At 44.9% G+C, this 16,588-nt stretch overlaps 1 protein-coding gene across 3 annotated transcripts in view; it reads left to right on the top strand.

Moving 5' to 3' along the window:
• The first annotated feature begins 2,440 nt into the window (after nucleotides 1-2,440).
• Nucleotides 2,441-16,588, top strand: part of FLACC1 (flagellum associated containing coiled-coil domains 1) — an 84,480-nt gene continuing 70,332 nt past the window's right edge. Inside the window, exons 1-5 of one of the 3 annotated variants that reach the window (XM_068245165.1) lie at nucleotides 2,441-2,786; nucleotides 3,085-3,213; nucleotides 10,480-10,554; nucleotides 10,922-10,979; nucleotides 13,859-13,992. In XM_068245165.1, coding sequence (XP_068101266.1) covers nucleotides 3,107-3,213; nucleotides 10,480-10,554; nucleotides 10,922-10,979; nucleotides 13,859-13,992 — 374 coding nt within the window. In that variant the 5' untranslated portion in view covers nucleotides 2,441-2,786; nucleotides 3,085-3,106. The remainder of the gene's footprint in view (nucleotides 2,787-3,084; nucleotides 3,214-10,479; nucleotides 10,555-10,921; nucleotides 10,980-13,858; nucleotides 13,993-16,588) is intronic. The other 2 variants (XM_068245164.1, XM_068245166.1) reach the window with 2 other exon arrangements.

The raw sequence follows: 16,588 nt of genomic DNA, 5'->3' as shown, positions 1-16,588 counted from the left end.
TGTTTTAAACCGTTCCATTGTTGCCCTGGCTTTATGTTTAGGGTCCTTGTGCTGCTGGGAGGTGAACCTCCGCCCCAGTCTCAAGTCTTTTGCAGTCTCCAAGAGGTTTTCTTTCAAGTTTGCCCTGTATTTGGCTCCATCCATCTTCCCATCAACTCTGACCAGCTTCCCTGTCTCTGCTGAAGAGATGCACCCCCCGAGCATGATGCTGCCACCACCATATTTGACAGTGGGGATGGTGTGTTCAGAGTGATGTGCAGTGTTAGTTTTCCGCCACACATAGCGTTTCGCATTTTGGCCAAAAAGTTCCATTTTGGTCTCATCTGACCAGAGCACCTTCTTCCACATGGTTGCTGTGTCCCCCGCATTGCTTGTAGCAAACTGCAAACGTGACTTCTTATGCTTTCTGTTAACAATGCCTTTCTTCTTGCCACTCTTCCATAAAGGCCAACTTTGTACAGTGCATGACTAATAGTTGTCGTATGAACAGAGTCTCCCACCTGAGCTGTAGATCTCTGCAGCTCGTCCAGAGTCACCATGGGCCTCTTGACTGCATTTCTGATTAGCGCTCTCCTTGTTCGGCCTGTGAGTTTAGGTGGATGGCCTTGTCTTGGTAGGTTTACAGTTGTGCCATACTCCTTCCATTTCTGAATGATCGCTTGAACAGTGCTCCGTGGGATGTTCAAGGCTTTGGAAATCTTTTTTGTAGCCTAAGCCTGCTTTAAATTTCTCAATAACTTGATCCTTGACCTGTCTTGTGTGTTCTTTGGACTTCACGGTGTTGTTGCTCCCAATATTCTCTTAGACAACCTCTGAGGCCCTCACAGAGCAGCTGTATTTGTACTGACATTAGATTACACACAGGTGCACTTTATTTAGTCATTAGCACTCATCAGGCAATGTCTATAGGCAACTGACTGCACTCAGATCAAAGGGGGCCGAATAATTATGCACACACCACTTTGCAGTTATTTATTTACAAAAAATGTTTGGAATCATGTATGATTTTCGTTCCACTTCTCATGTGTACACCACTTTGTGTTGGTCTTTCATGTGGAATTCCAATAAAATTGATTCATGTTTGTGGCAGTAATGTGACAAAATGTGGAAAACTTCAAGGGGGCTGAATACTTTTGCAACCCACTGTATACAGCATACAGTTAGATAAGATGACAAGACATTACAAAAAGAGTAGAAAGTGGAAGTCATCCGCCAGAAGTCAGAAGAAGGCCACAACCCCCCCCCCCCCCCCCCCCCCGGGAACTCGTTAGCTCTTCTTATACTAAACTCTAAAAAGTTAATTGTGAAATCATCTGAGCAGGGACGGATCACTAACTCATCGCCTGCTATTGGCTGATAAGAACCCGTGATATCATGACAATCACAGTCTTTACTGCGCGTGCCCTGGAAAATTCCATGTTCCAGTGACGTCCCTTAATCTGAGAAGGACCTTTGTTTACCTTTAGGAAATATGAAAACACTCGATGTTTACAGAAACAGACTGCCTCTCTGTCTGACCATGGTGGCTAGATAAGCCCTCTGGCCTTGTATAGGCAGAAACAAACTGTTCTGCGGTAATTCTTGAAATCCTCTTTAAAGGTATACTCACAATGCAGCATTACAACACAACACAAAAAAAAGAGGTAACACACATTAACCACCTTAGCGGTATGGACGAGCATTGCAGGAAGTGACGACAGTGGAATGCACTCTGGAACGCGGAAGAGGTGAGTCATCCCCGCCCGCTGCCTCTTACTAATAGCGGCGGCTGCTGCTGAGCTTAAGCTGGAGGGGGAGCGCACATGGGGGACCCAGGTGAGGGTGGGGCGGGGGTCCTGCTGAGCTTAAGCTAGAGGGGGAGCAGACATGGGGTACCCAGGTGAGGGAGGGGGGTCCGACCCCCCCCTCCCCCCCTCCCCGCTGCTGTGCCCAATACCCCCTTCCTGCCCGCTACCCTCTTATGCAGCGTATGCTATGCCGCGGGTCCAGTAGTATTTATAAAAACAACAGGGGAGCGATCAGACCCCACCAACAGCGAGCTCTGTTGGTGGGGGAAAAAAGGTGGGGGGGGGGGAATCACTAGTGTGCTGTGTTATGCGGCCCTGCAGCTTGGCCTTAAAGCTGCAGTGGCCTGTTTTGAAAAAATTAGCCTGGTCTTTAGGGGGTTTAGCACTGTGGTCCTGAAGAGGGTAAACTCCTGCATAATTAATTCAAAGGGTTACATCCTCACATCTAAAATACCTCACAGAATTACTTTACCAACAAGAAATCAGCTGGTCTAATCTCTGTCAGAAAAAGTGGGCGTGGTTACTCCTTGTTTGCTTTTGTGAATTGAGCAATTACTGAATGTTAGACCAGGTCTAAAAACCGGTCTAAAACATTACACCAAACCATCAGTAGACTAAAAAACATCTGTAGACTAGTGTAAACTGCTTAGTGAATTGAGGCCAAAAGTGAGAATTTTAACCACTAAACTCTTCACTAAAGACCTTGACACAGGCAGTAGCTTTTCAGCTGTGTATGAGAGAACTTATCAGTGGCTTCTTCACAGAACAGCACCCTTTGGCACAAGCGAGGTTAACTAAAGACAAGCTACTTGGAAAGAGTTCTTAGCAGTGTGTGACAATGCAGCCAGTGAGGTGAGGCCTTATTGTTTCTACAGCAACCATGTAAACCTGCATTGCTCCAGAAGCCCTCACTTTCCCTGTCTGGCTGTTAAGATTTCATAATTTCACAATCCTTCCACCTCGAATGGGTTACAAGATGAGTCTGTGGTCACTGAAAAGGTCAGTACAATTTACACATTAACAAACCTCGTGTGTGTCACTGAAATAATATATAACTTTTTATAACCTGTCGTGCTGCATCAAGATTTGATAAGAGACAAGTGCATGTTGTCTAACTATGTACAGCTTGGGTTACACGGCTGTCAACAAAATGTAACACAGCAGTTGCAGCATTTATAGTGGAGCCTTATTCATTGTTACAGTACCTTTTCAAACTTACAAATGTTTCAGGCTGTCTTGTACATACATTTAATACAAGTCAGTATCTCCCAGCATACTTTTCTGACTCTTTCTGCAGACTGAGCTGATCCTGTCATATCATGTCAAGTTATATCCAGTATCCTTGGACCCAGTATGTGGCTTCAGGCTCTACAAACGTGAGTCCTACCGTGGAAGTGCCCCGAGGGGGTAACAGGAATAGACCAAGGTAAAGCCCTCAATCACCCCACACTGTTTTCCTTCTTGCCATTACAAGATCTTATTTCTACTGCCCTATATAACAAATTTACTATTTTAAAGGACAACTGTAACAAAAGGGATATGGAGGCTGTCATATTTATTTCCTTTTAAGCAATACCAGTTGCCTGGCTATCCTGCTGATCCTCTGCCTCTATTACTTTTAGCCATAGACCCTGAACCATAATATGCAGATCAGGTGTTTCTGATGTTATTGTTAGATCTGACAAGATTAGCCACATGCTTGTTTCTGGTGTTATTCAAAGACAACTGCAGCCAAATAGATCAGCGGGGCTGCCAGGCAACTGGTATTGTTTAAAAGGAAATAAATATGGTAGTCTACATATTCTTCTGACATCAGTTGTCCTTTAAAGGAAATGTCCTAGCAGAGGAAGAAAAATTACATTTACTGGGGGCTTCCTTCAGCCCCTTGCAGCCGACATGTCCCTCAAAGCAGCTCTGCCCCCGGCCCGGGGTCCCCGCCGGTGCAGAGACCAACCTCGCAAGGTCATCCTCTACCCGGCCTGCATGAGCGCTGCTTTCAATCACTCACACGTGAGGTCTAGTGTACTGTACTGGTGAGTAGTTCTGCACCTGCGCAGTACACTCCACTCCACACCACGTGCGAGTGGTTGACAGCGGCGCTCTCGCAGGAGCCGTAGGACAATCTCGCAAGGTCGGACTCTGCAGTGGCGGGGACTCCGGGCCGCCGGCTGGGAGTGGAGCTGCTGCAAGGGACTGGAGGAAGCCCCTGGGTAAGTAAATGTGTGCCCCCCCCCTCCCCCCTGTTCAGATATTCCATTTAAGGTTGGATTCAGTTGTGTTACACAATGACAATAAAGTGCTTGAATCTGAATCAGTATTTACTATTAGTTGACCAGATTTAATGTACTGTATATGTCTTTTGTCTAGACTATTAAATTAAAGTTCTATGATTTACTGCAAGGAAACCTGAAGTGAGAGGGATACTGCGGCTGACATTTAATCTTAAAACATGCAAATTGCCTGGCTGTCCTGCTGATCCTGCTCCTCTAACGCTGGTTGCACCTGATCGCACCACAACGTCCTAGGATAGTCGTACCATGCGTTATAGATGGTGTATGACCATAAAAAAAAAACTAAAAATAACATTAACACGGGACTTCCGGTTTACTTCTGGGAATCATAGGGTAATGCAGTTTCTGTGAATCACAGGGTAATGCAGTTTCTGTGTTACCTTGCGGTGCCCAGAGCACTTCCAGTGCATCGTGTCTCACCGCGGATACTGTGGACCATTAGTCTCATAGAGACTAATGGCCACTGTGAGCGACCTGAAACAAGCAAGCAGATCAGAGGTGTCTGACAAGATTAGCTACATGTCCGGGTTAGGGTTGGTCAATGTCATACAAAAAATTCCAAGATGATGTTGGATTATGCAAATTTATGCACCTTGAAAATGGACCAATCGAATCCTTCTGAGGTGGAGTTAAGGTACCCATACACTACAATGAATTCCCGTTGAAATACAGCAGATTCAATCACTGTGATCAAATCTGCTGTGAAATTGTTAACGCAAATTTTGACCGATCGAATCAGTCGATCTGTCCAGGAAGAATATTTGTTTCTTTAGAGAGGGACTAATATTGAAAAAGACTATAGTGCAATCTTGTGTAGTACAAAAATTAGAAAACTTTATTGACACATAGCAAAAAATCGTAAAAACAGTTCTTCAAATTCATATAGTCGGTCTTCCTATAATCAACCGTGAGAAAAAAGCTAGTATTAACCTCCTTAGCGGTAACCCCGTGTGTGACACGGGGTAAGCCGCCGGAGGGTGCCGCTCAGGCCCTGCTGGGCCGATTTACATAATTTTTTTTTTTGCTGGATGCAGCTAGCACTTTGCTAGCTACGCCAGCACACTGATCGTTGCCGGCCCGCGCCCGATCGCCGCTATCCATTGCGGCGCGTGGCCCCCCCCCCCCAGACCCCGTGCGCTGCCTGGCCAATCAGTGCCAGGCAGCGCAGAGGGGTGGATCGGGACTCCCAATGACGTCCCGACGTCGCTGACGTCATCCCGCCCCGTCGCCATGGCGACGGGGGAAGCCCTCCAGGAAATCCCGTTCTTTGAACGGGATTTCCTGATCGGAGATCGCCGAAGGCAATCGAAGCGGGCGGGGGGATGCCGCTGAGCAGCGGCTATCATGTAGCGAGCCCTGGGCTCGCTACATGATTTAAAAAAAAAAAAAAGCTGCTGCGCTGCCCCCTGGCGCCAGGGGGGTTAAGAAGAAGTGATGGGTATTGTGATTTGGCTTGGTGTAATGATCCGCTCAGCTGGCTGCACGGGCAGACAGCTGTTTGACCATTCCTTAACCTCCTGAGCGGTATGGACGAGCTCAGCTCGTCCATCACCGCCGGAGGCTGCCGCTCAGGCCCTGCTGGGCCGATTTTTATCAAATAAAGTGCAGCACACGCAGCCGGCACTTTGCCAGCCGCGTGTGCTGCCTGATCGCCGCCGCTCTGCGGCGATTCGCCGCGAGCAGCGGCGAAAGAGGGCCCCCCTAGCCGCCTGAGCCCTGCGCAGCCGGAACAAAAAGTTCCGGCCAGCGCTAAGGGCTGGATCGGAGGCGGCTGACGTCAGGACGTCGGCTGACGTCGATGACGTCACTCCGCTCGTCGCTATGGCGACGATATAAGCAAAACAAGGAAGGCCGCTCATTGCAGCCTTCCTTGTTTATTCTGGGCGCCGGAGGCGATCGGAAGATCGCCTCCGGAGCGCCCTCTAGTGGGCTTTCATGCAGCCAACTTTCAGTTGGCTGCATGAAATAGTTTTTTTTTTATTTAAAAAAAACCCTCCCGCAGCCACCCTGGCGATTTAATCAGAACGCCAGGGTGGTTAAGTCTGAGGGCTGCAGGTCTCTGGAAAAGAGACCTGTCTTTGCTTTGCAAGTTTCAGACCTGCTCTGCTGCTGAGGAATTTGCATATATTTGTTATGCAGATTGCCTAGCTGCCTCCTTTGAAGGCTGACAGTATAAATACCATGTTCTCCCAGAATCCTTGGCTGGTCATTTGAATGGTTTGTTACTGCTTAACACTCCTAGAGTGTCAGCCCTGCCTGTTTGTTAAAGATTATCTTAGAGTAATTCTTGGGACTGTACTAGGCATTCCCTCTAGTGCAGTCGGATTGTATTATCTGTTTTGCCTGTACTGTCTTTCTGTTGCGATTGTCCTGTCGCCAGCCGCGGTCAACAGGAAATCGTCCTGTCTGTCTGGGGGTGCTAACCAGAGCAGCGGTTGCTACTGGTAACCCCTTTTGTTTATCTGTCTGGATTGCATTAGCCCTAATGGTAGTGGCAGTGCTTCCTTTTGTGTCTCGATTGCCTTGTCGCCAGCGGTGGTCGACAGGGAATCGTTCTGTCTGTCTGGGAGTGTAGGCCAGAGCTGTGGTTGCTACTGGCTGCTCCATCTGTCTGGATTGCATTAGCCCTAATGGTAGTGGCAGTGCCTCCTTCTGTATCTCTGCCTTTGGGGTGTTAACCAGAATAGCGGTTGCTACTGGTAGCCCCTTCTGTTTATCTGTCTGGATCGCACTTGCCCTAGTGGTAGTGGCAGTGCCTCCTTCTGTATCTCTGCCTTAGGGGTGCTAGCTAGAGCAGCGGTTGCTACTGGCAGCCCCACCTGTCTGTCTTTCTGTCTGTCTTGTCTGATATGAACGCTTGCTGTAGGCTCGGTGAGGTAACCGCTTAGCAAGCGTTCACGTTCTCTATTTCGTGTTTGTCTGTCATTGGTTAGTTAGGGTGGCACGCTTATCACTGGGTGCTTAATGCGCGGTAATCGTGATGAAACGCATTCGCTGTTGCGAATGAGTGCAGTGTTCAGGTTTAGTTTGCGTTTGTTATTTTCTTTATCTTCTCATTGTTGTTTGCTGTGCCTTTGCTACTCTCGTACTCTGCTCTGTTCTGCCTTCTGTCACTTCTGGCAATAGCATCTCTTGCAATTGCGTTCCCACTCTCGTTTCTGCGAATGTGTGTTCGCTGTCACTGGGTGGCGACTAGATTGGGGAACACACATTTAGTCTGTCTCTGTGCTCTCTCTTTTGGAGGGCTATCGTGCCCTACTTTGCCTTGATCTGTACAATTCCTACCTGTGGCCGTGCAGAGGCTGTGATCGTCTGCACTCCACAGCTCCATCTGCTGGTGGGAATTGCCCGATGATCAACGCAGCAATATCATCACCTGTCTGCTGGTGCGAGTCCCCGGATCCCTGCAGTCTCTCATTTCTTCTGGCATCTTCTCTTCACTTCCTGTCAGTGTCCCGTCCTGTGAGAAAGCGAAGTTCAAACAGTAGAGGGCACTCTGCTATTTGAACTTTCTGTTTGTCACAGAACGGGACACTGACAGGAAGTGAAGCGAAGATGGAGGAGTACGCTGGAAGAAATGAGACTGCGGGGACTAGTGCCGGCAGACAGGTAATGTATTGCAGCTGACCAGCGGAGCAGGGGTGCGAGGCAGGCGGCAGTGGCAGTTCCACAGGTTGTGAATCGATGTCATGCTTAATCTATTCAAAATCTGTGTGCAGTGTATGAGCAGCCATTAGATCCCTCTCTGATCAGATTTGATCAGAGAGGGATCTATCTGTTGGTCGATCTGGTGGCAATCGACCAGTGTATGACAGCCTTTAGAATGAAACATTTTCAAGCAGCATACATTTGCATCCAAAATTTGCATAATCCTGCATCAACTTGGAATTATTTGCATCTCATTGACAAGTTAACAAATTCAGGAAGTGAGGGAAAAAAAACCCAACTGTGGCACAGCAGATACATTAAAGGGGAAAAAAGTATGGGAAGAACATTTTACGTTAGCACCATGTCTCAATGTTCTTGCTTATGACCTTAACTGTGTTGAAATGTGTGATAAGTCTTTTGAGATGTTTTCCTGCAAAACAAAATTGCATGCAAAAACGCATGAAATGCTTTCTTATGCAAACACTGAATTTTCAAAAGCAAACTGCGATTCTGTATGTTTAAAAATAAAAAAATAATAAAAAAAAAATAAAAAAAAAAAATATATATATATATATATATATATATATATATATATATATATATATATATAATGTGCACTAGCGTGCATCCAAATAACACGTAATTCCTCATTGCAGTGCACTGGTACTGTAAAAACTGCCTGCATTCAATTACAGACAAATACACACATCATATGGAAACCGCATGCGAGGAATCCTCTTCATTTCCCACAAGACACAAGGGTGATTCCTTTCAAAAGAAACAGATCAATCACCGATCAGCCAATAATCTATGTTATAATTGTACTTAATGACCTAAAAATTAACGACGAAAGAGTTTCGTCTCGCGAAATTCATCCTGGCAGATTTTTTTTCTGACAAACGTGCTGTCCACAAAGTCTGTATGAGATTGTCAGATATTAAAGGACCACTATCGTGAAAAAATTTAAAACTTAACATACATATTTATAAGAGGTATTTTGTTTTTTTTCACCAGAGTAAAATGTACTATGAATGTATTTTCTCCTATGTTGTTGTCACCTACAGTATGCAGTAAAAATGTGTCAGGTTTAACAAGGATGCCAGCCAGCCTCCCTACTCGCTTACAATAGCACAAATGGAGACGGCACACAAATGGCTTCAGCAAACAACTGCATTAGCAGCATACAGAGGCACACGACATGTTTCGGGCGGAGCCCTTCCCTACTCGCTTACACACTACTTTGGCAGTTGTACTGTCTGAGCTACTGTGGTTCAGTAAGTGCTTCTGAAAATAAAGAAAACCAAGATAATCTTCCAGGAGAAGGACTAGTCCAACAACAGTCAGATTTTTAATGCCTACTGTAAGTGACAGCAACATTGTAAAAAGGTAATTTATAGTGCATGTTATTCTGGGACAAATGCACATCTTATACATATGCATTTTAATTTTTTTCACAATAGTGGTCCTTAAACTGTTGTGTGAATAATGCAAGCATGAAGAAGATGGAAGTAACTAGACTACGAAAGCATTTTTTGCGTGTTTTGCATTAATCGATAGTTTGCATGTGCACAACATCATTAGAATGATCCGGCTTCAAATCTTCTTGCATTTTTTTCTGGAAGCTTATTTACATCTGCCCCGTCACTTCCATGTTGCGTCATCTCTACCTCAAATTGGACACACATCACGTTCTGACAAGTCTGGACTCTTGTCTCAACTGCTCGCAAGCCATAGTTTACCCAAAGCATCACTCCCAATAATTGGTCGCTCGTACATGATTTGTTTTCACTCATTTCCAGTTAGAGTGTATACAAGGCTTTAGACCATAGGTGTTGAACTCCAGTCCTCAAGGGCTATATCCATGGAGTCAGACATCCCTGCTGAAGACGATGGTTAGGATTCAGATGTGAAGTTGAAGAGAAATCGAGAGCCCAATATGGTGTAGTATGTCAAAATTGATTGGATAAATGAAACAGTGAGATGGTAATACTCACAAACACGGGTTACCACCTAGGTAACCACTCATTAGGCAGGTGAGGAGATTAGACCTGTCCTCACTCAGGATTAAGAAGTCGCTCTCTGTAGATAGGAAGAAAGGGGGTAGATCACCCCTCCACCTGGGGTGGACTCAAATATATTGGTAGGTAAACAGAGGCGCCAGAAGGATAAAAGTACATAATTTTTTTAAAAAATTGCTGGGAGGAGGTGGTGGACCCGCCTCCGTTAAAGCAGACACCAAGGACTGTAAATATATAGATATACACATTTATTGAAAATACCCCAAAGATGCAACGCGTTTCGCGGGCACAGCCCACTTCTTCAGGCAATAAGCAGGGGATAAACAACAGCAATTCAGTTATAGCAAGCAGAGCGCCTCTGTGGACTTCCTCCCAGCAATTTTTTTAAAATGTTATGTACTTTTATCCTTCTGGCGCCTCTGTTTACCGACCAATATAGGATTCAGATGTGAGCTTTCTTGAGGGTAGTAACTTGAATTGTATTCTGTACAGCACTGTGGAAACTCAATACTATATAAATGCATAATAAAGGCTGTCCTGACTGTGACATGGTTCATATGAATTGATTTTCTTGATAGAACCACTTAAACATTTGTTCAGTGTAAATGTAATCGCATAATTGCAAATAAGTGTGTATCATTATTACCAGCTCACAAAACATTCTCATGAGCAGGTCCGATGTCTCAATAACAAGACTCATAATTGCATGTAATTCTATGCTCTCTCTGTCCACAGGACCTCTCCTCCTGCACTCCCTACATTCCGCGACCCAGCAAGAGATCCAGCGTGTGCAAAATCATCTCTTTCCAAGTATGTCCTCTTCCTCCACTCTAAGCTTCACACTGTTGCTGTGCCTCACTTTCTACACCTACTGTACAATGAGTGTCTTAATGCCCTGAAAACCTAACAGCAAAGCCAGGTACAGGTTACCCAGCAGTGTGTAATTATCATTAATTGCATGCAATCACACAATGACTTAGTTGTTGAATAATGACAGATCAATTTTAGCATACAGTTTGGGCCAGAGAAGTGATCTTTTGTACCATATATTGGTGATCAAGCATAAGTCGTTTGTGGCTAATGATGGCTTAGTCCTTACCTTTGTCTGTACGCCTCTCCTTATTCAATCGTTTACCTGTGTTTTTCCACTGCCTGTGTGTACATTGTTTCTCTGCAGAAAATGGACACCTCAAAGACTCTCTGCATCCAGGATGAAGAGTCGCGGGTCTGCAGATGTAAGTAGTGAGACTCCTTTCAATTATATTATATTTTAACTATACTATAGCTAGATGGGTACTTTTCTAGTATGGACGAGCTTCAGCTCTAGCTTACCATGCACAATTTTTTTTCTGAATTGAAGTTCATCGAATCAATCCCAGTAGCTGCTGGTTAGTTGCAAAAGTTTTTAACAGAAGCGCAAATGTAGAATAAAAGCATCTAAAAGCAGTTTAAAAAGGGGAAAGTTGGTGGACTTACCTCCCTTGAGAAGAAAACAGACTAGGATTTGCGATTTTAGTAATAAAAATAACATTGTAATTGTAGCTCCAATATGTCTGACAGAGGCGCTTGGCTGTCATACAGACTCCAACTAGTTCCTCTTTCTCTATTGATTGCCTGATGAAGCGGGATTTTGCCCGTAAAACGCGTTGCATATTGGAGCTACAATTAAATGTTATTTTTATTACTAAAATAATGAATCCTAGTCTGTTTTCTTCTCGAGGGAGATAAGTCTACAAACTTCCCCCTTTTTAAACTGCTTTTTGATGCTTTTATTCTACATTGGCGCCTCTGTTAAAAACTTTTGCAACTAGTCTAGTCCACCACTAGTTGAGGGGTATATCCCTATTTTTCCTCTACAGAGAGCGACTTCTTATACCTGAATGGGGTCAGGTCATAATTCTCCCCACTTGCGACTTAACTGGTTACCTGGCTGGTAACCTAGATTTGTGAGTATATCCATCATTGATACATTTTATTCATCTATATCAAAAATTACTACACTATATTGGGCTCTCTGTTTTCCTCCTTTTTGTTTTACATGTAGATGCTGGTTAGTTATTAGGTTTGAATGGCAGTTTCAGTTTAGTGAATATTTCCATGCAATTTGCCAAAACTTAAACAGGAACTGCAGTGAAAATAATGTGATGAAAAGTATTTAATTTTTGCAATAATTATTTATAGATAATTTAATCAGTGTTTGCCCATAGTAAAATCTTTCCTCACTGATTTGAATTCTGACATTTGTCACATGACGACTGCATGTTTACTGCTGGCAGGTGATGTCTGTGGAAAGAGATGATGCATTTTTGGCATTTGGAAACAGCTGTTATTTCTCACAATACAACAAGGCTCCCACAGTGTGATGTCAGCACTGTGGGAGGGGTTTAACTACAATATTAGCTATACAGAACCTCCTAATGATCTGTCTGAGAAAAGGTAAAGATTTCTCATGGGAAAGGGGGTATCAGCTACTGATTGGGATGAAGTTGAAACTTGGGTTACAGTTCCTCTTTAAAGTGAATCTGAAGCAAAAATAAACTTATGAGATAATTAATTGTATGTGTAGAGCAGCTAAGAAATAGAACATTAATAGCAAAGAAACCTGCTTGACGCTGGTAAGCCCATTTTTGGTACCAACAGTCTCTAGTCCTGAAGTGGATAAGGAAGTCCTCCTGAATTTTCATAGCCAAAGATGATTGGCAGTCATTACTTTAAAGGACAACTGAGGTGAGAGATATGGAGGCTTCTGTATTTATTTCCTTTTACGCAATACCAGTTAGGCCCGGTTCACACTTGCGGTGGCCCTCCGGAATCGCCGTGTTCCGGAGCCGCACCGCCTGCAGAACGGACGGAACGGACGCACGGCATAGCAATTAAAGCCTATGCGTCCGTTCACATGGGTCCGTTCTGCAGAACCGGAGCCGGACCGGATCCGGGCCGGATCCGGACTCCGGCCTCCGTTCCAACATGCGCCATTTTTTCATCCGGCCCCTCCGGCAGCCGTATCCGGGGCGGAGCCGGACTGCACCATCCGGCCAATACAAACAAATGGGAACCGGAGGCCGCACAACACACTGGCTGAGAAATCCGGATGCTCTACCCCACTTCCTATGCGGATTGTTGCGGCGATATTGGCTGGGGACACATGGGCAAGCATTTCGGAGTGGAGCAGCACAGCTGGATCCGGAGATGTTGGCAGCATGTCGGAGGTGGAGGTGAGTGCTAAACAGCAGAGGGCCTGATTCCACAGGTCCCCCTTCTGCTGACCTCCCAGACCCCAACTTTTTTTTTGTTTTTAACGAACTTTTGCCAAACGGATCCGGATCGCATCCTGATGGACACCTGATGCAACCTGACCGGATCCGGATCGGATCCGGACCAGAACCGTACGGTTCCGATCCGGATCCGGTCCGGATCCGGTCAGGTCATCCGGTCCGTTTGGCAAACAACCGCTAATGTGAACCGGGCCTTACCTGACCCTGACTGTTCTGCAGATCCTCTGCCTCTAATGCTTTCAGCCATAGGCATTGAACAAGCATAGAGCAGATCCAGTGTTTCTGACATTTTTGTTTCTGGTGTTATTCAGACACTATTGCAGCTAAATAGACCAGCAATGCTGCAAGTCAACTGGTATTGTTTAGAAGGAAATACATATGGCAGCCTTTTTGCTACAGATGTCCTTTAAGCATCCAAAATATTGTCATCTGAAAAAAAATTACTTTATGGGAATATGTATTACTATTCATGTAAAAAATTAGCTAGTATACCATTCTTCAGTCTTAGTTTGTTTTGCAGATATCTGAGTGTTTTAATCCTTATTATTTTACATAAAAATTGTGTGCAATACTTTGCCTGTGCCTTGTCTTGTTGTGGTCAAAAGTTATGAGAATATTACAGCAATTAATGTTTTATAACCTTATCTCCATATTACCACACTGGCAATAAATGTTGATTTTGAAATAAAGTATCTTGTCTGTGTGTAACTTGTAGGGATGCTTTTACTAGATAAAGTCATTATAGGAGGAGAAATAGGAAACAGGAAAATAACACAATAAGAAACAAATGTATATTAGGCAAAGCCTGTAAATGTTTTGTGTATGATTTATCTTCTAAGACTGACAAGTACCTGGCCATATCGCCTGGATACAGCATGAGGCGAGCCAAGGACCATATTGAAGTCACACTGGATGAAGATTTTTTTAGAGGGGCTTCACCACCAGGCAATGTACACACGCCCGTCACACCCAGGTGAGAAGACGGGAGAACATGTTTATTCAGACTCTACAGAAAGTGGAGAAATAAAATCATACAGTTCTTAATGAACGAACTACAAGCAGTAGCAAGTATACCATAGTATTAGGGGCAGCACAGTGGTGTAATGCATAGCACTCTTGCACCTGGTTCAGATTTGGGCCAGGACACTAACTCCATGGAGTTTGTATGTTCACCTTGTGTTTGCGTAGGTTTCCTCTTTGCACGCCGGTTTCCTCCCATATCCCAAAAACATGCAAATACAAAAATTGGCCTTAGGCTTGGGACCCACAGGAACAAAGGTAGTGCTTTTGGTGAGCTTGCCGATCGCTGGTGATCAGCAAAGCACTACACCAGTGGATTCCTCTGAAGGTGACCCCACAAGCAGCATTGCAATAGCGGAGCAATCACAAATGGCTTCTTGCAGTATTTTGGGAGCAATCGCATCAGTGGCTGCAGTGGCCAAATCATGGCACTTCTGTGACTGCACAAATTTTTGATCTGGGACCCATTATGGGTGCTTTGCGACACATCAGAGAGCACCAGTAAGAACCTGTAGTGGGTCCCAGGTCTACAATAGGGCACGTAAGACAATGACTGACTATGGCAGGGATTAGATTGTGAGCTCCCGCTTGCTAGAAAAGATGTTCAGTGCTCAGAAAGTGGGACTAATCCTCGTAACATTCTGAGGCCTAAGAATTATCACTTCCAAGGCCTTAATTATCACTTAAGCCAAATGCTAGCACCTGATTTATCCCACAACTGCACTTTTAACAAATAATTACAAAAAAGTATGTGTAGTTAGTATGAAGCATATAGTATGAAGCATGGAGTATAATTACAGAACTTTTGACGGTTTTAGTTTTAATTTTTAGCATGGGCCTAATATTTATAATTGCGCAAAAAGTGGGATCAGCGCATCACCAGGCCGCCTCCGAATGGCCTTCCGAACAGAGATGCACTGAGTACATTAGTACATTGCAAAGAAATGAACAGCCCTACTTAAAAACAGATGGGTGCCTACCTGCAAAACAGTGCAAGCCCCACTTAAGGGATAAAATACACACTGAGCATACACATGACCTGTCTACCACTGGAGGATGTTGGTTTCCTGTAACAGCTTGCATGAATTAGTGTTTTTAAGTAGCGCTGTTCATTTCTTTGCAATGTACTAATTTAACTCATTTTTGGTCAGCTGCTCCCACTTAACAGCTTTGCTTTTGGTGTATATGCAGAGCCTCTGTTTGGGTTCAAGGTGCGTTTGCAGTCTCTGGGGGGGCTCAGTGCATCTCTGATCGGAGGCCATTCGGAGGTGGCCTGGTGATGCGCTGATCCCACTTTTCCCAGAACGTCATTGGACAGCACCCCTGGATGAGACTTGTCTCCCTCCCAATCGTGGACAGGAACTGCAAAAGAAAGATTTGCATAACAAATAGGCAGCCATATATAAGCTACTAGCTTACCCTCAGTACTTCAGTTCAGTTTCCTGTCCCGGACGGAATGCAGAGGAGAGGTCTCCAGAGTGCTATCCTTGACAGGTGTTCAGGGGCAACGTCTTTTCAGGGCTCCAGTTAGGCTGATTCAGGTGACAGTGGGAGCCCTGCAGCGTGGAGGAGGCTTCTCCGTACAAGGCAGCGGAGATATAGCGCAGGCGCGCTTGGGAGACAAGGTACTTCCGGGTCTACCCGGAAGTCGTCACGCGCAGCGTCCAGTGTGACTCAGATCAGGCGGCAGGCGGCCGCGGCGGTCATTGCGGATCAGCATCAGCTGATCCGCTAAGGTAACGGTTTACATGCGGCAGGTGCCTCAGAAGGGGGATAATTATGCTAATAAGCTTAAGCAATTAAGCGGCAGGTGCCGCGACTGGCTAACCTTTGTAAGGCTTATGCAAATGAGAAACATGCTAATGAACTGAGTATTCAGGTGGCTGTTTGCATTTCTTTGTATCATGTGATGATTATTTAAATCTGTTTCCTGACTCACTCTGGTTGTCTAAAGTGAGCATGGAGGACGCTACTGGGTCAGCTCCTGCGCAGTCTGCCAGGCCAGCCCAAGATACCTCTCTGGCAAGTACTTATGTACAAATTATACAGTGTGTATATATGTGTATTTTAATATATACTAGAGAGGGTACTAATGGTTGGCTTGTTATTGTGTTTTTTAGCCAGAAAAACATGAAAAGCCTGGAAAACAGGACAAATCTGACAAATCTTCCACACAGTCTAGTGGATCTAGTAAATCTGTGAAGAAATGTGCCATTTGCTCCTCTCGCTTGTCATCCTCTACCTCAAAAAAGCTGTGCCAGGATTGTACAAACAAACTGGTTAAGGATGAATCACCAGTAATCTTTAAGGATCTGATGGGATGGATGCGGTCAGAAATGTCTTCAGCCATCAAGGAAATTAAAGATTCTGCCATTTCTTCTCAGACTGTAGCTCCCAGTCCTGCTGAAATGCCTGGTCCTAGCAATGAGGTTCCTGTTAACCTTAATGTCAGTGGTTTATCTCCAATTCCTTTATCTCGTGCTCCTGTACAGGCTAGGAGAAGCAGAGATAGTGAGGTAGAAGGTTCTCAATTTTCTGAGGGAGAAATT

This window comes from Hyperolius riggenbachi, chromosome 7 (genome assembly GCF_040937935.1).
Source record: "Hyperolius riggenbachi isolate aHypRig1 chromosome 7, aHypRig1.pri, whole genome shotgun sequence".
NCBI lineage: Eukaryota > Metazoa > Chordata > Amphibia > Anura > Hyperoliidae > Hyperolius > Hyperolius riggenbachi.
Note: the sequence above shows the minus strand (reverse complement) of the source record. Positions and strands in the feature narration are given on the sequence as shown.